Here is a 19,835-nt window from a genome sequence, read left to right on the forward strand (position 1 = left end):
GGCAGAGCCGGGAGGGGTCAGGCGCTTCGGGAACTGAGTACAGGCGTTGTAATCCTGGGAAAGGGACGGGGGTCGGAGCCGGCTGGGTCGAGGGGGGAGCAGCCAGAGGGCCGGCAGGAGGGGCAGGTACCGGGGCCTCCCAGGCTGCTGCGAGCCGCCTTGTTCTTGTTGTTCTTCTCCTTCTTGAACTTGGTCACCAGGCGGAATTTACCGCTGCGGCTGCGCTTGGATGGATCCAGCATCAGGCTCTGTGGGGAAGCGAGACACTGAGACAGCCGCACGCCCGGCTCCCCGCCACCAGGAAGGGGCGCCCTGCCCCGTCAAACCAGCCTGGACTCGCTCACTCTTGAATGCATTCATGAGTTATGCTCCTTCAAAGTCATGTGGCACACAACCTCCCTCACTGCCGCTGCATGGACACTGATGCATAGTGACCCTGTGGGGCAGGGCAGAACTTCTCCCGTGGGCTTCTGACCCTGCAGCCTGTACCCCAACTTGCAATCACCACTAGACCAGGGTTCCCACGCACGTGCGTCCTACAGCGTCCAGACTGTTCACTCGTTCATTATGTAAGCAGTGCCTTGCTCGGATTAAAACATGCTGTAAATATGTCTGTAAGTATCGGCAGCAGGCTCCGAGTTGTCCTGTGAGAGAAAGCCCGACCTACAGCAGATGGGCAGCCCTGGGACGCTTCTCGAGGCACCGACCCAGAACGCGGGAGCAAGGTGGGGTCTGTACGACATGCTGTGCACGGCGATAAGACAGCCAGCCCTTTAGCCCATCTGCAGGGCTGAATTGCTACGCCCATCTGTTCGCACAGTGACCACCTCTCTAAAGGAAGCCTGGCCCTAGCCTGGGAGAACAGAATGGGGGAGGGGACCCTGATTTGAGAACTGTCACCGCCACATGTCCCTGCAAAGACCACGCTATCAAGGAATGTGTGCGTGCCCACACCCCTGCCTGCATCTGTCCAGGTGTCGCCTCCCTCAGCACCACCAAGTCCGTTCTGACCACAGCACCCGGCAGAGTGACCGCTGGGGGTCCGCGAGACCGACTCGTGACAGAAAGGGGAAGCTTCATGTATCTCCCTGTAGCACCCCCTCGTAGTAAAACACAAAGTATCTGATTTCCTTCCCTTCCAAGAGTGTCTGCTGGGGGGCTGACCTAGATTCCGACCAGGCGCCCACCTCTTGACTTCACGTTGATCCACCTTAGACTAACGTCGTATTGCTTGCCTTCCGACAGGATGCTTTGTCGCACTGGCGGGGAAACTCCCGGCGGATTTTTACTGGAATGGCATGGGACTTACAGCTAGTCAACAGCAGTGCTTATCGCTGGGAAGACCTCTCCCAGGCTCTGAATCCAACCACTTTAAAAAGATAAAAACTTTAGCTTCTCCTAAATCTTCTTCGCCGCCTTCCTTTGAGCCTGTGACTCAGGAGTCTCACGACGTGTGACTTCTCTGAAGACTTCACTCGCAGCAAAAAAAAAAAAAAGAGGCGGCGGCAAGAGTGTGGGTCGTGGAGACACGGCTCTCGGGAAACGTCTACGGGGTGCCTTGGGGAAATGCGAGACTCTATAGACACGTCTTTCAGAATACGGCTCGTAGGTTACCTCCAAGAAGTGTGCTCAAATATACGAGATTGGGGGGAAAGATAGGAAATTGCAGTTTGCCGTTATCCTGTACTCCCGGCCCTGACTGCTGTGTGTTCGCATCTGCCGTGCTAACAGCGAGGGATGCTGCGTGGTCTGGAACCAGGAACGTCGTGCAGCAGAGCTGTGCCCCTCTCACCACACTGATCTGCATGCTGACGGGTCAGCGGGGGAGCTGGGTCACATGACCAGCGCAGCCTCAGCACAGAGGAGGCAAGAACAACTTGCTCGCTGAACAGGAGCGCGCTTGAAGCACTTGCTGAGGAAGCCCAGCGTCTTCACAAGCCGACCAATGCGTAACAGGTAAGTGGAGACAAGGTTGAAGTTGGCAGGGACTTCGTCTGGCTTGGATCCATGATCAGTGCTCGTGGGAGCAGCAGTCACGAGCTCAGACTTGCCACGTTAGGTAAATCCGCTGCACAGACCTCGTTAGCGCATCGACGAGCAAGGAGGTTATTCTGAGGACGACTAAGGTGCCTCCACTGCGTCCTCTGCAGGTGGAAGCGGTCACTGAGACGGGCCTCCCAGAGCAGATGTGCTGGAGAACACTGACAACGTGCGGCAGATCTGCATCAGAAGTACGGCAGCAAGGAGGGCAGGGCTGCCGCTCAGACTCTGGACAGGTGGTCCCTGGAGAAGGACACCGTGCCGGGTCAAGTGCGGGGGCGGTGAGGAGGAGGCCCTCGACACAGTGGCCTGCGGTGGTGGCTGCATCAACGGGCTCAGCCCAGGACTAAGGGGAGCTGGCACAAGGCTGTGCAGCACTTGGTCCTGTGGGGTCAAGGGTCAAGATTGGTCAGAGCCAACTCAATAGCACCTAGCACCGACACTCCCACCCGTCTTTCTGTATAAAGAGCTCACTGCTAGTCCAGAGCACTGACTGCCCCTTGGTGACTCTGTCTTCTGGGAAAGCTGTATCTCCTCTTCCATCCGGGAGAAAGGGGCAGCTCTACCGTCCCGTAGGCAGCTAGGAGACAGCACTGACTCAATGGCAGGGGGTTACTGTTTGGGTCACTCTCGGGACACTTCTTTGTCCCTCTCTTAACAAAGTAGCGAACATTTCTTCTGTGACATCTGGTGTCAGAAATGGGATCCAAAGGTACCCAGTCTGGAATCACCATTCCCTGTGACACATTCCTGAGAACAAGCCACATGGAGCAACACTAGCGCCCTGGAGCTGGAGGAGCCACGTGGAGACCCCTGCCAGTGGAGATACCTCTACTTCCCTGGATCCACACGACTTCCCACCCACTGGCCTGTGGTCTTCTGCACTCGGCGTCGGTGCATGTGCTGCGTGAGTCTGAAAAGGGCTTTGCAAACTGGTATTGGACTTATGGACTTGATCTGGACCTGGGGTGTTTTCTCAATATTCACCTGATCCTGTATGTACAGTCCTGTCGTCATATACCCACGAGTGTCTATGAGTTTGTCTCTCTAGAATCCACTGAGGACGCTCACGAGAGCCGGCAGGGATGTTCCGGGAAAACCTGCACAGACTGTAACAGATTTCCCAATACTGCTTTGGGGTTGTTTGCATTTTTTTCTGTTTGTATCATAGAAACAGGATTTCTCTTTTTATTTTTGTAAAGCACAATGAGTTTCACATCGTCTCCAAAACATGAGAGGTCACACATGCGAAATGCATCAGTACATCCTGTGACTGTGGAAGCCATCAGAGGACTGTCATCATGGACTCCTGACTGTGCTGGCACCCTGCCATGGAGCCACGGAAGACAGGGACACGGGATTTCTAGTCTACTCCGGACCTGCCTTGAAAAAGGCAGCTGCAGATGCTTGGCTGCCCCTCCTGGAACTACTGGTATGAAACGTAAGCTCATCAGGCAAAGGGAGAGCCCCACACTGGAGAGATTAAAGGAATCACACTGCTGCAGTGGGTGCTAAAAGCTTTCTGTCGGGCCACCTCAGCTCTCATGGAAACCAGCAACGGGAGCTATTCTGGTCTGTTGATCAAGAACTTTACACTTTAGAAATCAACTTTGAGAAACTTCTAAAAGCATCGGTAATTGGCTCAAATGGGGGGACCTGCGACCTGGAAAAGGGAAGGCAGTCGTTAGGGCTCCGTAGAAGGCTGTGGAGAAGGCCAGGCCGGGAGCCAGTCTGGCCAGATACTCAATGTTCCTGTGAGGTGAGTCTTACAGGGGACAAGACCAAATGACTGAGACAATGAAAAATAAGTGGGAACAAACTTTTGAGACCATATGACATGATACCCCCTCGACAATCCTAGAGAACAAGTTCACGTCCAATTCTGACAACATCTGCTACCACCTGGTCCCAGGCTTCCCACGGCTCTGCCCTCTAACAGCAAAACTAGGGACTCCTGACCTACGATCATCACGGTCCCCTGCCACCGGGCCATTCACTCCTGGAAAATATACCAAGAGAACCAGACGTTCTGTGGTGACCGAGGCGCCCATGTTACCAGATTGTTCAAGAGCCATGCCAGGCAGTGCCCACTCAGCCATCACCCACCGGGTTCTGGTTTGGTGGCAAGGAACACGCAGTAACCAAAACCCAGGCTGCACATTGGGACTGACGTCCTCTGAGAGCTAGCCCCAGCGGAACCCCACAGAGAACTCCCCATGAGACCATCACTGGATGGTCCGTGGCTCTCCCATATGCTGGCTGCGCTGACCACAACAAGGTACATGCCTGTCAATCCTGAGCACTCTGCCGTGTGCTTGCTGGTAATGTGCTCTGAAAACACGCAGCCCCATGCATGTGACATTCAGGGGCTCGGCCACCCTAACCCGTGAGTGCTGGCGTGGTGACTACACTGCCATCAGTGGGCAGGTGACCACAGGCCCCAGAGGGGCAGTTCCTTGGGGTGAAGGGCAGGGAGCCTTTGTGTGGGTTTCCGTGCGTTTTCTCCAGGGTGTCCATCAGTGCATGCTCTCCCGTGTCCTTGGGCCAGTGAGAGCTCTCAGGGGGCAAGTCCTCGTGTGAGCAGGGCAGAGTAACGTGGGCCCTGCTCACTCGTGCATCCTCCCTCCCTCCCCACCCCTTCTCTCAGGGCTGAAACGCGTGTGGCTGACAACTGATGTCCTTCGGTGCAGAGTGCTGGGGACACCTTGCACACTAAGACAGAAGGTCCCTTTGCGAGCACACCAGGCCAACGGCAGGTGAGGGCCCGGGCACAGGCCCAAACGGCACTTCCACTGGGTGTGAAGGCAGGTGGCACACAGGCTTGAAATGTGCTCAGGGTTCCGGAACGGGCTGCGGGTAGCTTATGTCAAGGCAGCCTATGTGTGGCACCAGGCGGGCAGAGTGTGCCTGGGGTGGTGGGTCCCCTCCCTCTGGGCCACGGGCAGGCAGAGCTGGGCCCACTGCTGGGTGGGGCTACCACTCCAGAGCAAACGAAACCTCTGTGGAGGGTCTGACGGGAGCGCTGCCCCCAGCGAGGCCCCATACCTCTTCATCCGCGGGCACTGGGGCCTGGCAGAGCCAGGGCGTGTCAGCCAGCTTCGTGAGCTGCAGGTCCATCTCGGCCAGAGCCGCCGTCAAGCGCTCCTTCTGAGGGGCGTCCAGCTGCTGCCAGAGGGCGAGAGGGGCAGCTGCTCACGGGCAGGTCATCACCAGGCCCGCAGACAGGAGGTCTCCTTCCGGGGTGGAGCTTCTAGGGAAACCCCGCGGGGCTTCATCTGTCTTGGGGACCCTCTGCCCGGCTGGCTCCCAGGGTGCCGGCAGGGCACCAAGGTGCTGGAAGCAGCAGGGGTGTGGCGTCTGGAGACTGGATCTGGGGGTGTCCCTAGCCTGGAGCCTTGAGCAATCCCCTCCCTTCTCGGGCCGCTCACTGGGCTGGCTCTGCCGTCCTGCCTCACTGGTCAGCCTCCCAGGCGGGGACAGGGTGTTGGAACGCAAGGCTAAGAATGAGGTGGACCTGCGGTCACCCACACCTGGAACTCCTAGTCTACCCAGTGACCAGACCGTGCCGGCCAGTGAAGGCTTCCGGCAGCCAGGGGAACTTTGGGCCAGGTGACCCTCCAGCCCCCCCTCCCACCTGGGCTGTAGCCCCCTGGGCCCCACAATGGCTGTCCTACCAGGGCGACCTTCCCGGCCAGCAGCAGCTCCGTCTCACTGCGCAGCGCCTTCATGGTGCTTACCAGCTCCAGCACGGAGCTGCAGTTCAGCCCCTGCGAGGACAGGGCACAGGCTTGGAGCACAGGCGGTCCAGGGCGGGGCCACCAGGGGGAGGGGCTGCAGGCCGCCTACCTCTGTGGCTCGGGGTCTGCCGTAGACGCTGTCCATGGCCTTGGCACTGGCGTTGACCGCATGGGCCAGCTCTTGCTCCATGTCCTGGTAGGACTGCGCGATGTCCCGGATGCTGGGGAGAGGGGACACGCCGGCACTCAGGCAGCTGGGCCCTCAGACATGGGCCCAGAGACCACCGCCTGACCCCCAGCAGGCACGTCAGCAGAAAAGGCCATTTGTTCTAGAACGTCTGCCAGGTGACACAAGACAGACATAGCCTGTGGACACCAAGGGCTCAGGGGCCCAGCCACAGGCAGTGGGCCAGCCGCAAAGGCACCCACGTGCACCGGTCCGGCTCCCTGCGGCCTGGCAGGACACAAGAAGTTGTGCACGGCCTCCTCAGCGGCAATCGGTGCAGGAAGCAGACTCCCCCAACAGCAGCTGGCATCTTCCAACCACAGGCCCTGCAGCTGGGCGCTGACCCACAGTACCACAAGGTCTCCCTCCCAGTCATCAACACAACCCAGGGCTGCCTTAAGCACTCTAGCACTCAGCTGCCAGCTAAGGGTTGCAGGCTCACGCCCACTCACAGGCACCTCGGACGCGAGGCCTGGTGAGCTAGTAGGGAGAGGGCAGCCATGGTGAACCCCATGGGCCTGACACGGGTAGAGTCACTCTCGGGCGCCTGGCTCTTTAAAAATCAGGTGCAGGGCGGGGGCATACAGAGAGGCAAAGTGAAGGGGCTCCCCCGCCCATGGAGGGGCTCTGACACGCTCAGGAGAGTGACCACGTGTGAGAAAGGGCTGGACAGAGGAAGCAGCCCAGGTGTGCAGATTCCTCAGGACCTGTCGGCCTGAGTGCAACCTGCGTCCCAGAGCCCCTGTGAATGAGGGTGTACCTGCCTGAACCCCCAGAGCCTGAACCCCAGAATAAGAGTCGCAGGCCCAGGCTGCACAGGGGCTCATACCCACCTGGGGACGAGGACCTTCCCAACCTGAACCCCCAGCCCCATCCCAGGACCGCGGGGCCCAGGCTGCACAGGGCACAGCCCGCCCACCTGTGGATGAGGGCTCCTGCAGCCTGGCCAAACTGGCTCATCTGGGTGGCCTCCTCCTCAGACAGGACCTCGGGGTGCAGTGAGAAAGAGGGGGGCCGCGGCAGCTCACACTTCTGCTTGTCCTCCCAAGACTTCAGGGTGCTCTCAAAGGCCTGGGGCGGGCGGAGCTCGGGGTTACTCTGGAGAAGGCACGGCGCAGGTGGCACTTGGCGACTGGGGGATGGAACAGCCTGGAAGGCACTGCCCAGAGCACAGCTGCTCTTCTTGGAAAAATGGGGTGGGGGGGATGTCTTCCCAGGGTCCAGGATTCTGCCATGCTGACCAGCACCTGTCTCTGCACTACCACCTGAGGGGCCTCTCCAGGTCAACTTCGGGGAGCCCACCCATATGCCCTGACTGCAGGGACCCCTGGGTAGCAGGAAAGCTTGGGTGATTCTCATCCCCCCTGAGGTGATCTTGAACACCTGGACACACTAACCCTTGGTCTGGTCACTGGGAGCCTCAACACCCAGCATAGCACCCACCTGGCCTCGGTGCGCCTTCTTTCTTTAAGGGCCCTGGGCAGGCGGAGGCCCCGTGCTCCCAGTGCCCCCAAGAGCCCTGTAAGGTCCCAACCCCTAACCCCGCAGAACACTGCCCTGGGGAAATGAGCAAACAGCCCCTCTCCCACGCCCTGTGTCCCTTGCAAGAATCGTGGTACAGATGGGCCTGGGGACCCGCGGCTGGGCTCCACACCTCCGCCTTACAGTGGGGCTGTGTGTGCGCACGCGGTTGCTGATTTCTACCTCCTCTACCTAAGGTTCAGTGAGCGCTCTCCGAACGAGTGCCCAGCCTGGTGGGCTTGACCAACACCGACACGGGCACCTGGGGAGTGCCTGCTGTCGGAAGGAGGCTTGCTAGACATAAAGACTCCCAGCCCCCAAGGGTGAGCGGACACACGGGGACCCTCCAGGACAGGGGAGACTGCCCCTGACACTTGAGTTCTTTGCAGGAGCATGAAGCCTCGGCTTCTGCCCCTGGGACAGCTGGCTCCCCCTGGCGCCCTCTGGCCATGACCCAGGGTGTGAGAGCACAGGATGGTAGGGGCACCTCCACCACAGCGGTGGAGTAGGGATAGGGCCGGGTGTCCTCTTACCCTGTCCCTGGTGAGGGTCTGCGCCCGGTTCCTGTGGATGATGCGGATGTACCCCGGAGGCTGGACCCAGGCCTCCCCGTCCACCTGCACAGGGACGCCCTCCTCACCCAGGATGGAGATCTTCACCGTGCGGCACTACGGACACAACCAGCCCGCCAGTGCGGTCAAGCGCCAGGGGAGGCGCCCAACTGCCCCCTGGGTCCCTCCCACGCCAGGTCTAAGGCTGGGCCTCTACCTGGGCGATCCGGTGATGCTGCAGCTTAATCACCCGTGATACTGCCATCTGCATACTGCCAAACACGGCCACCACCTCCAGGATCTTGTCATCGAAGGAGGGGGCAGCGAAGGTCTGCAAGGGAGAGGACTGGCTGACCGCTGCTCCCTGCTCCCTCCCGCTGATCCCCACCACAAGACCTCCTAACGTGGCGGGCAGAGCCACAGGCTGCCCCAGCAGGTGAAGCCTGGCACCCCATCCCACAGTTCCCAGAATGCATCACCACATCTTAGGGGACCCACAGGCCCCCCCTGGATCAACTCCAAGTGGCTCTGCCCCTGTGGTCCGGGGACCTTCCATCCTCCAGGCCCCATACCCTAAGGTGCCTCCCGGCCCTCCTATACTGTTCCCTCTGCCGGGAACACCCTTCCCACTGGCCCTCTCTGGTTCTGTCCTTTCCTCCCGGGGAGCTAAGGGCCCAAGGCAAGGGCATCTTCTGCTCTCTCCCCTGTCCCCAGTGTGCCCCCAGCTGCTGGCATGAAGGGGTCTGGCATGCTGGGAAGGGAGCCCCTCCCCAGCCCCAGGCCTGCCCCTTCCCGTCACCCTGCACGTACATCATCTTCCTTGGTGCCCCCCCAGAAGTTGGTCCCTCCGGCGTAGCTGGGAATATTGAGGACAGCAATCCCCTGGAGACTGGGCAGTGGGATCGGGCGCCCATCGCACTGGGGGACAAAAGAGACCACCTCGTCACCAGTCGTCCTGCGGCAGGACCGGGGCGGGCCGCATCGCAGAGCCGGCTCACCTCCAGCAGGACCTTCTGCTCCAGGTTCCTGTAGGTGCGGTGTAGCAGCTCTTTGGTCCCCAGGACCCCGTACCACATCATGTTCTTGGTCCGACTCCTAGAAGCACACAGCAGAGAAGAGCCGTGGGCTGCTGGCCATGTCCCTCGGGCCTGGGCGGCCTCTGGTGCTGGTTCGGGGTGGCCCAGGCTCGCGGGGCAGCGACCTCACTGGAAACGACAGACTCCTGTCACACAGAGGAGCACTGAGATCAAACCCCGACCACTGCCGGTCCGGCCCTGCCCTCCCTCCCTCTGAGACCCTGCAGGGTGGAGCAGAAACCCCCATGGGGCTCCCAAGCAGAATCCCCCGTCTTCCGTCTTCCCGGGGCAGCCACGTGGGGAGGGGTGGGCGTTGTTTCAAACCACCACCTTCTGGTTTACGGCAGAGTTGCTTTCACAGACGGGCACCCAGACCCAAAGTCCCCCAGTCACTCCATGTGCTGCGCTGATGTGCCTCCCTGTGCCCTGCTGACCGAATAGAGCCCCAAGAATGGCCCCTGGGTGCTCCTACCAGAGCTCTGCAGTGACCAGGCCTGTGGGCTCGTCTTCCTCCTGTCCAGCCGCCCCGCGAAATAGCTTCTTGCAGACCTGCACTCAGCGATGCTACAGCTGCCCCGAGGCCCCAACAGGCCTGGAAACGGGCACCCGCCCTGCCTCTGCCCGGCTCACACTCCAGGCATCTGACTGCCCCGCTCAGTTATTTCTGCACTAAGCCCACTGCCCCCGGGGCGGCCCCACAGACAGAGTAGAACTGCCTCACAGCGCTTCTGAAGCCGCGTAAATCTCAGCCCCGCAGCCACTGAAGCACAGCACACGCCCTGCACACGGGCTGAGCCCCCAGTGGACGGGCACGTGCACCCTCCTGGGCAGGCAACAGGGACGTCCCTGGGGCCTCGGCTGTTCCCTGCTCCAGATGGAGGAGAACAGCAGCGGGAATGCTCCTGCTGGACTCTCAGTGTGTGTCTGTCTGTTTGCTTTTTCCTAGAAACCTCCAAGTGCCCAGAGCTTTAACCACCTCTGTGCTGAGTTCTGAGCTGCCCCTCTGGCTTTTTGGTGACCCCTGAGGGAGGCAGACAGGCCGGACAGAGCTCTTGCCCACTCCTCGCCCAGGTCTAGACGGCCTGGCCTTCTCCAGACTCCAGGCTAGTTCTCCGGAGAACGTCACGGTGCAAGTCCTCCGATGAGGAGGGAAAATAACACATCGGCCCAGAAAAGAGGACACTTCCATGTCCCTCAGTCCAGCGCCCAGGCGAGGGGACACCTCGGCAAACTCCCTCAGTGCCCCTGGGTGGGGTCCCCTCAGTCAGAGTCACCATCCAGCCAGCGCTGCCTGGGGTTGAGGCAGCAGGCTGAGTGGGGGCAGCGGAGACTTCCAGAAGCCCCAGGCTGGTGTACTCACACTTTGTTCAAATCTTACACAGCCACACACTCCCTAAGGCCCCCGGTTCCGCCCAGTGACAGCAGGGCCGAACTTGGTGCCACCTGGCGGTAAGTCTTTCCAAGCTGGCTGCTCGGACCGTGGCCTGCTTCGTCCCCGTGCCATCCCTGGGAAAGACCTGCCCCTCCCCACTTGGTGACCACAGGCCTTACAGGCGGTCTCCGGCCTCCTCATCCTGAGGCCCATCTCACCCGCCACGCCCCGGGGCCACCTTGCCCACCTGCACTTCTCGGGATGCTCGTCCCGCTTGTTGTTGAAGTCCAGGGAGATCTTGGCATCCAGGCCGATGCCGAAGTAGTTGTTCATGACACACTTCTCAGTGTAGCACTCACTGTGAAGGCGGATCCCAATCCGTTACCACCGACCCCCACCCCCCACCCCCGCGCGATTCTCCCTCGGGCAGACCTGGGCTTTCTACTCAGCAGGTTGCGGATGGGGGACACGCAGCCCGTACGATCCACGCATTCAGAGCGTTCAGCTCTGTGGCGTGCTCAGCACATGCAGAACCACACCACCCCTGCCACCTTCAATCGTGACCCTCAGGGAAAAGCCCGGTGCCCTCGGCCTCATGTCCCCGGGCAGGGGTGACCTCGTCCACTTCCCATCTCTGCATCAGGCTCACACACGGGGTCACGGCGCACGCAGCCTCTCGGGTCTGCCTTCTTTCTGTCACTCGGTGTTATGTGTCTAAGGTTCACTCATGGTCACTCAGTATTTTATTTTTAAAATAGCTAGAAAACATTCCATTGTTCACAGCCCAGCGGATAGATAACCTTCAGGTGGTTTCTGTCAATGGCTACAAACCCTTGCCTGAGTTATAGGGCTGACTTGTGGCTTCCATTCTCGTGGGGACAAGAATGAAAAACGTAGAATTGGGAATGGAAGCAGAATGACAGAAAGCTGCCTGTCTGCCCGTCTGTCAGCACTGGGCTGTGTGGATCCTAACCAACCACAGCTAACGCTGGAGCTCCAGATCCTAGCCCTGGGCTCATGCGGGACCTGACAGACGCCAGGACACGGGGACGCTGCAGAGGTGAACGTGAGGAAAGGTGTGCTTCGGGGCGCTGCCCTTTCACCACACTTGTCTCATCTGCCTGCTGAGCAAACAGGCCGAGAACAGGTGGCACCAAGACTGGAGGGGGCTCAGGAACCACCTTCGACGGGCAGATGATGCTACCATGCTTGCTGAAGGCGGAGAGGACTCGGTGCACAAAGACCACGGCCCTCAGTGGGGACCAGAAGGCCACGGGCTGGTTCTCCAACCCCGCGGGGTAGGCCGTCATCGGCCACCTTCCTGACGGGGAGACACCACAGGGTCGAGGTTCCCTTGCCAGCGAGCAACCAGAGGGAGAGGCCCTGGCCTAATTTCTCCAGCGGGCTCTGAGGGCATTTCCTGGCTCCGCCCCTTCCCCAGGAGGTCGCCCAGCGGGTGGGCACCCGTACTCACAGGCTGTCCGGCTCCGAGTGAAAGGGGTCAGCGTTAATGAGCAGACGGCTGATGACAGAACCCCCTGGTAAGGACCCCGACATGCCGGCCCGGACATCTGGAAGGGAGGCACAGAGAGACACGCCAGTCAGACCCACAGAAGCTGGGGCCCAGGGCTGACGCAGCACACATGTTCTTAGAAAGTCAGCCTCATGACCCATCTTCAAACATGTCCAAACCCCGACAGGTAACCGTCTCGGCCGTCGAATCAAAACAGTCACAGGGAGCAGCAGAGGCAGCACCTGTGAGACCCACAAAAACATCCTACGCGATGCCGAAGCGCCTGCTTCACGGCATTGGGTAACAAGAGACAAAAAGCTTACATCCGGGGACTTCACACCATGAGACCAGCTTCCTGGGAGACAAATTAGCATAAGACGTGCCAGGTGGCTGAATCCTTAAGCTACATGCACCAACTTAGAAATGCTGGGCACACTCTGCCGTCCTCTGCTTCCAGACTCATCAAGCTCTCCTCACTAGCCCCCGGACCCCAGGATCGTCTTCCCCTGCAGCAGAGATTCCATCTAGAAACGGGCAGATGGGTCCAGGAGAAAGGCTAGGTGCGGTGGGTGTGACTCAAGTCTGAGTGAGGCAGTGAGCTCCCCCTCGGAGTCAGAGAACAGTGCTAGGGGACAGTTACGTTCCCCGTCTTCCCGAGCCTCCCCGGGCAGTCAGAGGGGCTCGAGCTTCTCTTTGTACCAAGGTCACGGACACAGTGACCTGACACTTGAACCTGTTTCTGTGTCTTCTTGCCCCAAGAGCCTGCAACCCTCCAGGCAGGGGCCCTGCCTCGACCTGGCTGAACAGCAGGAGCAAGCTGGCTGGGGTGTCTACTGCACCGGTCAGTGACCCTATGGCTGAGGGGATGCCGGCCCCCTGGGCCCTGTGATCAGCAAGCACACTCACGTGGGTACAGAATCTTTGTGTTCAGCGCTGGTAGGGTGTCCCGGCTTCCCGCCTGGGGAGGGAGAGACGCTGAGCTGCCCAGGGACAGGCTTCCCTTACTTATCAGCTTCTCACACGGGGATCTGGACACTGAAACCAAAGAGAAAAGTTGAGCCCACCTGAGAGACAGACTGTGTCACTGAAGTCCAAGAAGCAGGGCGGGAGGATGAGCAGGTGGTCCTGGGGCGAGTGCGAGAGAATGAGTGTGTGTACCTGGGGTAGGGGTTTGAATGTGTAAGGGGTGGTGTGGTTACAGCCGCCCTGTCACCTGATGAGCAAGGAAAGCCTGTATGAGCAGAGGTGGAGCGAGGGATGACAGGTGTGGGGAGTTGTGGGTGTCCGGGAGTCCTGTGAGTGTCAGGCTGATTCAGGCCAGACAACCTATGAACAGGGTTCTGCCCTTGTCATGGAGAGCGAGGCATCTATCTCCACTGGGGGGCTGAAAGGCCAGGACGCCCCCTGAAGTGGGAGAGATGGAGCGGGTCAGCAAGGTGGCCCCACTAGAAGCCTGTCTCGGAGTCGCCTCCAGGAGGAGAGGCAGGCCTGCACTGCCAGGCCATCTGAGTGGTGCTAAGTAAGCACTCGGGGGCAGAGATGGGGGTTCTGAGCAAGTACATAGTAGGGGACAGGGCGGGGAGGGGGCCTGAGGAAAACCCACAGGGGACCCGGGTTGGGGCTGAGGGAGGCGCTCAGGCAGACACAGGCAATGGCACACTCCCGCCTCCGTGACGCAGATGCGCATGCTGATGGGGGAGGCATGTGGGGCTGCCGCCCAGCTCCCAAAGGGCTGCTGGGCTTCTCGAGACTGAAAGGGTAGGAGACGGTCGCCAGGGCCAAGCGGAGGCCGGCTGGTACCTTTGCGGTGGCTCTTGCCTTTGGAGAGCCCGCAGCTCTCGCTGGACGGCGGTGGCGACGGGCCCACCCTCTCGTCTGTCCCTGGGTGCTTCTTTCCCTCAGACGCGGGGAGACCTGAGAGGAAGCCTTGCTGCTCCGGGGTCTGTGCGTTCTGCTCATCGACAGCTGAGCTCGGAGAAGAGACGTGGGTCTGAGCGCGTGGGGGCCTGGACCCCGGGACCCTGCTGTGTCGGGGACACACACACCTGCCCTCCCACTTCCTCCCACTCAGGGCTGGGTCTCCACACACACCCCGCCACCCCTGGCCCCAGCCTGCGTGTGTGGTGGTCACCCTTCGACCCCGCCCTTCGTGCAGGGCAGGCTGCTCGCTGGGGGCTGGCGGTCACCTTTCTCCGTGTGCTCGATGATCTGCCGGATAGCTTTCTTCAGGCTGTTGGCCCTGAGCATGAGCTGCTCCCTGGGACGGAAGATCTGCGGCCGGGCGGAGCAGACCGAGGCCATGGAACGGTCCCCTGAGGAGCTGCAGACGCTGCCGGGCCCGTCCCCGTCTTCCCCCTCCTCGGCGATGGTGGGCGGCGGGCTGGGCAGAGAGGTCGAGGCCTGGGACTCGTCGTCCAAGGTCTTGAGCAGAGAGTCCAGCTTCTCCTTCAGGACAGAGCACTGCAGGGGAGGGGGACGGGGGAGTGGAGAGCACGTCCTCATGCCCATCACCCCCGCCCGCCCCGAAGCAAGGGTCCCCGGGGGCTCGGACCTTCTTGGCCATGACCTCCGACTCCTCCGAGCTCTCCGTCGCTTTCTCGTAGGCCTTGCCCACACGCGCCACGAAGTCCTTCACCGTCTCACAAAGCACTCTGGAGAGACACACGGGAAGATGCTCCGAGAGAGTTCCCGCTGGAAGCCAGCCCCTCTGCCGCTGCCCGGGGACTCACTTTGCTGAGGAGATCACCACCGAGTGCTGGTCAGAGGTCAGGATTTTAGACAGGTGGGCGGCGACCGAGTCTTCGTAGACGAGGATCTGCTGCACCTGAATTGACCCCACAAAAGAGGGCAGTGGGCTGCAGAGGGTCTCCGTGGCTGCAGGCCCTGCGCCGAGTCACTGAGATTCTGAGAGCAAGCCCAGGGGTGACTCTCCAAGCACATGCTGCCTCCCAAGGCCCACCGAGGCCGCCTGGGAGACTAGAGAGAGTCTACCGACTGCTCGTGGACAAGGTGTGTGTGGTGGGGTGAGGGGTGTCAACTCTCCAGAACTAGACAGTGACAAGTCATCAACAGCATGGGCCTCTGAGGCCATAACACGTGCCTCAATGGCGAAGACAAGCTATGCATGGGTGAGGCAATGGGCAACAGTCCACCTCCTCCAGATGTTGTCCTCCCTGCTGGCCAGCAAGGCTCCCAGCTCCCATCCTGCCCCCCAGCAGGGTGCACACACTCAGGGCTACCTCAGAGTCCTCGCTGAAGTCCTCGGTGATGTTGGATGAGGACGCCTGCCGGGGGAGCTTGGTCTCGTACGCCATGATGCTCCACCTGCGGGCCGAAAGGAGGCAGCTGAGGACATGCGGACCTGCAGAGTGGCCTCACCTGCCCCTGCCCAGGGCCCAGGGACTCCAGCCAAGAGCGTTTCCTACTTCATCTTGATAAGGGCACCCTGCCCCATGGAAATGACCAGGTTGCTTGTCTCCTTGCTCAGTGAGAACCAACACGTTGACTGCTCAGTCCAGCGTGCAGCAGCTCTGAGAGAAGAGCTGGCCTCCAGACCTTGCAGGTCGGCTGCTCCTGGAGAAAGGGGTTCACCCTCCTTCTCAGAGCCACGAGATCTCTAAGAGGAGCCGGCTTGGAGGGTGGGGATGAACCTTCCACAGGGGCCTCCAAAGGTGAGTCCTTGAGTTAACACAAGGTGGCTCACCCACACCTGTTTACCCCACACAGGCCTCCAATGCTCAGCCACCAAATACACAGGCGGGCGGTTCTACACTGACACATGGGGTCACCATGAGTCAGGGTCGGGGTTCTGGGCTTGACCCCTGCAGGCACAGGTGGAAAGCAGTACTGAGGATTTTTTGCACCAGAAGATGCAAACTCTCCTGGGGACAGACCCTGGGACATGAGCTGCTCTGCTGATGGGACGGAGGTGGTGACGCCCCCACAGTCACCTTCCCTCATAGCCCTGGGGAGGCAGAGCCAGAGTCGGCTCCTGCCATCATCTGAGACAAACTGCAGGTGACCAGAAAGCCCTGGGCAGGTGACTCACCTGTCCAGCATCTTGGTGCTGGCCCGCTCCAGTTTCTCCAGGATCTGGGGCAGCTGTGTGTCGTCGTCACAGGCTGAGCCCCAGCCCAACACTCGTGCCAGGTCATTCCCGGTCCCCAGGGGCAGCACACCCAGCTGGCACTAACCAACACAGCAGGGGGGAGGGGGCAGTGGAGACAACACACACATGGGCTTTGACATGTGCAGACCAGAGCCCTGGGCCACCGCCCTCTCATACCCCAAAACCCAGTGGGACCCACACTGCCTGTACACGACAGAGCAGAACTGCCCCTTAGGGTCTCGCCTCCAAGCTTTCCTGCCATTAAGCAACTCGCCACCCCTTCCTCCTATGGAACGGCTGGTGGGTTCCGACCACCAACCCACTGGTTAGCAGCCAAGCTCTTAGCCACCCACCCGGCCGGGCACCTGCTTGTGAAGATTGAGGCTGTCGATTTCCGACAGGACCCAGCCCACACTGCCGTCCCCGCCACACACCAGGATCCGGAACGTGTCGAATTTCTGGAATAAGCGCAAGCTGTGGAGAAGGGAGGGAGTTGGGCGCTGCTGCCTTGAGGGAAGGCGCGGGTTCAGTTTCCTCCTGGGCGGTCACCCCCACCAGTGGTCCACACCGCTCAGGGATGACTTTGTGAAGGTGGGACGACGTGTGGGTGACGGCTGGGCAGGGGCCCACCATCTAGGCAGCCCACAGCCCAGCCTGAGTGGCTCCAGGCCTTAGCAGAAGATACAACTGGGCCGTCCAGCTGACTGCCCTCCTCAGGGACACAGCTCCCACCAGGGCAGGAGTACTCCCACAACACAACACCAGTGGAGGCTCCCCGCCAGACACCGCAAACAAGGAGCATCCCCACTAGACACACAAGTGGGAGGCGCTCCCCCACATCTGTTCCAGTGGGTACACTTCCTGCAGGAGACGCTGCCCACCACACCCCCCAGACAGGGAGCACTCCACCGCCCAGACACTGTGGGCTGGGAGCACTCCCCACCAAATACTCAGGGCCTGGAGCACTTCCCACCACAGACCTCCTGAATGAGGGGCACTCCCCACCACAGCCCTTCCAAACAGGGAGCACTCCACAGAACAGGTACCCCAGGTGAGGAGACCTCCTCACTACAGACCCGCCACCTCTGGGAGGAGCACCCTACGCCCCACCTCCCAGCACCAAACAGACACTTCAGATGCTGTCTACAACCCACTAAAGGCTCAAAGACCCCTCAGGTCACCATGCAGCAGATACAGAGAGGAGCTCCTTTTGCCCGCTGCATGACCACAAGAGCAGTGGTGTCTCACACCCTCCCAACAAACACCCTCCCTCTAGGCCTTGCTGGAGAACTGCTCCCCTTTCAATACACTGAGGGGCCCGGAGGCACAGCAGTGAAGCTGTCACCCTGAAGGCCCGTGGTTCAAACCCACCAGCCCCTCTGCGGGGGAGATACGCGACATCTGGCAGAGTGGTGACAGTGTGCCCCGTGAGGATGACAGCCCTGGAAACCCTGCAGGGCAGCTCTCCTGTCCCACATCATGGCTACGGGGCAGGGGACAGGGACACGCACACACACACACGCACACACACACGAGTGGGCGACTCCACCCAGCGGCCCACGTGAAGGCATCCCACGGAGCAACAGCTGAAAGAAGGAGCCCACTGGATGAACACAGGTGCATGTGTGTACATGCATGCACACACACATGCGCACACACATGGCTAAAACAAGCTCGGGCGAAGCGGAATGCCATGCCTCTGCTGCGGGCTGGGTGCAGTGCCCGGTGGGTTGGGCTTCTGAGTTGGTTCTCAGCGCAGAGTCTACGCGTCCTGGGGTCTCTCAAGGATGACTATTGGGCATGCACCACCTCCAAACTCTAAGCACTCCTAGGGCCTGGCTCCCCCGCCTCCTACCCGAGGTGTGGCCCGCCATTCATGAGGTCGAAGACCTGGGCAGGGTTCAGCAGCTGCTTGAATCGCCTGAGGAACTTCACCCCCTGGTTGTCACCACTCTTTGAGTTGACAAAGACCAGCAAGGGGCTCGTGCAAGACGGGGGGCAGGTGGCCTTCCAGAAACCTGGGGGAGAGGGCAGAGAAAGAAAGACGTTGAGGGGTGGAAAGACGCCCAATGTGGTGCGGCCCGGCCTTCTGAGTGGGCACACCCGGGGTACGAGTGGGCGCTCCTGCAGGTGCTGGGAAGTGGAGTGAGGCTAACGAGGCCCCAGACAGCGCCTACCCAGCACATCCACATGGGTTAACAAGCACGCATTCCCACACCACACGCCCGTGGAGTGGGATTTCTAACTGTGACGGGAGGGACCTGCCCCCAGGGCGTGCGTCGCACTGACAGAGGGCTGGCCAGTCCTGTCACCAGCCCCTGACTGTGAGGAGGGACCGTCTGGGAAGCAGTGGCGGAGGACCCTGGAGGAGCACGTTCCAGTTTGGTGCTTTGGTTTGTTTTTTCTTCCTTTGACCCAAGACTGAGAACTTGGGGGCTGAGGGACAGGCGGGCTGGATTCTTGGCCATGGAGGCAAAGGCCAAGGGACCGGTGACTGAGAGGTGGAGACGAATGATGTGCCCTCACTGTCTGCTGACCCTGACTTGCCGTGACGCCCCTATAAACCCTGTATTTGTGAGCGCTGTCTGGGAGTTCTGCGACCACTGCAAGGAGCCATCAAGCCCAGCAGAGCCGGAAAGTGGAGTGGGAGGAGCGGCTGGTGTCCGAACAGGTAACGATAGAAGGGACAGGATTCTATGTCCTCCAGCCCCTGCCTCGAGGCACCAGGGAAGCCAGGGGAGGTCAGATGTAGTCACCATTGCCATTTACCTCCCCGTCCAGCTGGGCTGCACATCTATCTACAAGGACCCTAACTTTCACAAGGAGCCCTCCCCCCACACCTGGCCACCAACTCAGGGACTGCAGGTGCCACCCTGCCCAAGGGCAGCTTCAAGAAAAGCCCGGTGGTCCACTTCCAAGAGCCCACGGCATAGAGCACAGTTCTGCTCTAAGACAGAGGGGGTGAGCCACCAGTGGCTGCTGACCCCAATACCCTGCTTCTAACCTCCAGAAACCTTCCGACTGCTGTGACCCAGGCCGCCAACTCCCAGATCACCCCCGGTTTCCTACCTGTATGGTCAGACCTATTGGTACTATTCGGGCACCAAGTGTCACCATGGCCATGTAGGGCCGGGGCTCAAGGACCTACCTATTCCCAGGCTCCCAGCTGCTGGCCGGAGCCCCGCCTGCTCCCGTTCAAGAGAGGGAAGCAGGTCACTGCCCCCTGCTATTGGGTTGACGCTGGTGTGTGCAGAGGCTGGTGCTGCAGAGAACTGAGCCCTTACCGGAGAAGACCCTCTCCTCTCCCCATCGCTCTCCCAAGGAGAAGCGGTGGGTTCGAACCGCCAACCTTCAGGCCGGCCACTGAGCACTTAACCCCTGTGCCACCAGGGCTCTCAGACTTAGAAGTGGCTACTATTGTCTTGCCAACGGGCTCAGCACCTTTGAGTAGGGTTGTTTCTCCCCAAAGCAAGTGGGGGATAGAGAGAGTGAGTGGTTTGCTGGGAGCTTCTAAACCAAACTCGCTGCGTGGAGTCAATGCTGACTCCTAGTGGCCTCCTGGGGACTTCCGGGGCTGTGACTGTTTAAGGGGGGTGGGAAGTCCAGTCTGTCTCCCACCGGTGGTCTCAAACTGCCAACCCTGTGGATCGCAGCCCAACGCGTAACAAGTACCCCACCTGGGGGCTGCAAA

The 19,835-nt window shown here is 60.5% G+C and overlaps 1 protein-coding gene across 4 annotated transcripts in view; it reads right to left on the reverse strand.

Annotated features, from left to right (window-relative positions):
- DGKD (diacylglycerol kinase delta) overlaps positions 1-19,835 on the reverse strand; it is an 82,460-nt gene that overhangs the window by 2,727 nt on the left and 59,898 nt on the right. For 2 of the 4 annotated variants that reach the window (XM_075528888.1, XM_075528891.1), the window contains 20 exons: positions 18,000-18,162; positions 16,510-16,618; positions 16,085-16,224; positions 15,276-15,360; positions 14,766-14,860; positions 14,588-14,687; positions 14,223-14,496; positions 13,837-14,001; positions 12,943-13,071; positions 11,998-12,094; positions 10,771-10,881; positions 9,074-9,170; positions 8,886-8,993; positions 8,293-8,406; positions 8,058-8,192; positions 6,923-7,101; positions 5,887-5,998; positions 5,715-5,807; positions 5,086-5,205; positions 131-248 (listed from right to left, as the gene is read on the reverse strand). In XM_075528888.1, coding sequence (XP_075385003.1) covers positions 131-248; positions 5,086-5,205; positions 5,715-5,807; positions 5,887-5,998; positions 6,923-7,101; positions 8,058-8,192; positions 8,293-8,406; positions 8,886-8,993; positions 9,074-9,170; positions 10,771-10,881; positions 11,998-12,094; positions 12,943-13,071; positions 13,837-14,001; positions 14,223-14,496; positions 14,588-14,687; positions 14,766-14,860; positions 15,276-15,360; positions 16,085-16,224; positions 16,510-16,618; positions 18,000-18,162 — 2,544 coding nt within the window. The remainder of the gene's footprint in view (positions 1-130; positions 249-5,085; positions 5,206-5,714; positions 5,808-5,886; positions 5,999-6,922; positions 7,102-8,057; positions 8,193-8,292; positions 8,407-8,885; positions 8,994-9,073; positions 9,171-10,770; positions 10,882-11,997; positions 12,095-12,942; positions 13,072-13,836; positions 14,002-14,222; positions 14,497-14,587; positions 14,688-14,765; positions 14,861-15,275; positions 15,361-16,084; positions 16,225-16,509; positions 16,619-17,999; positions 18,163-19,835) is intronic. The other 2 variants (XM_075528889.1, XM_075528890.1) reach the window with 2 other exon arrangements.

The sequence above is a fragment of the Tenrec ecaudatus genome, chromosome 13, assembly GCF_050624435.1.
Source record: "Tenrec ecaudatus isolate mTenEca1 chromosome 13, mTenEca1.hap1, whole genome shotgun sequence".
Classification (NCBI taxonomy): Eukaryota; Metazoa; Chordata; class Mammalia; order Afrosoricida; family Tenrecidae; genus Tenrec; species Tenrec ecaudatus.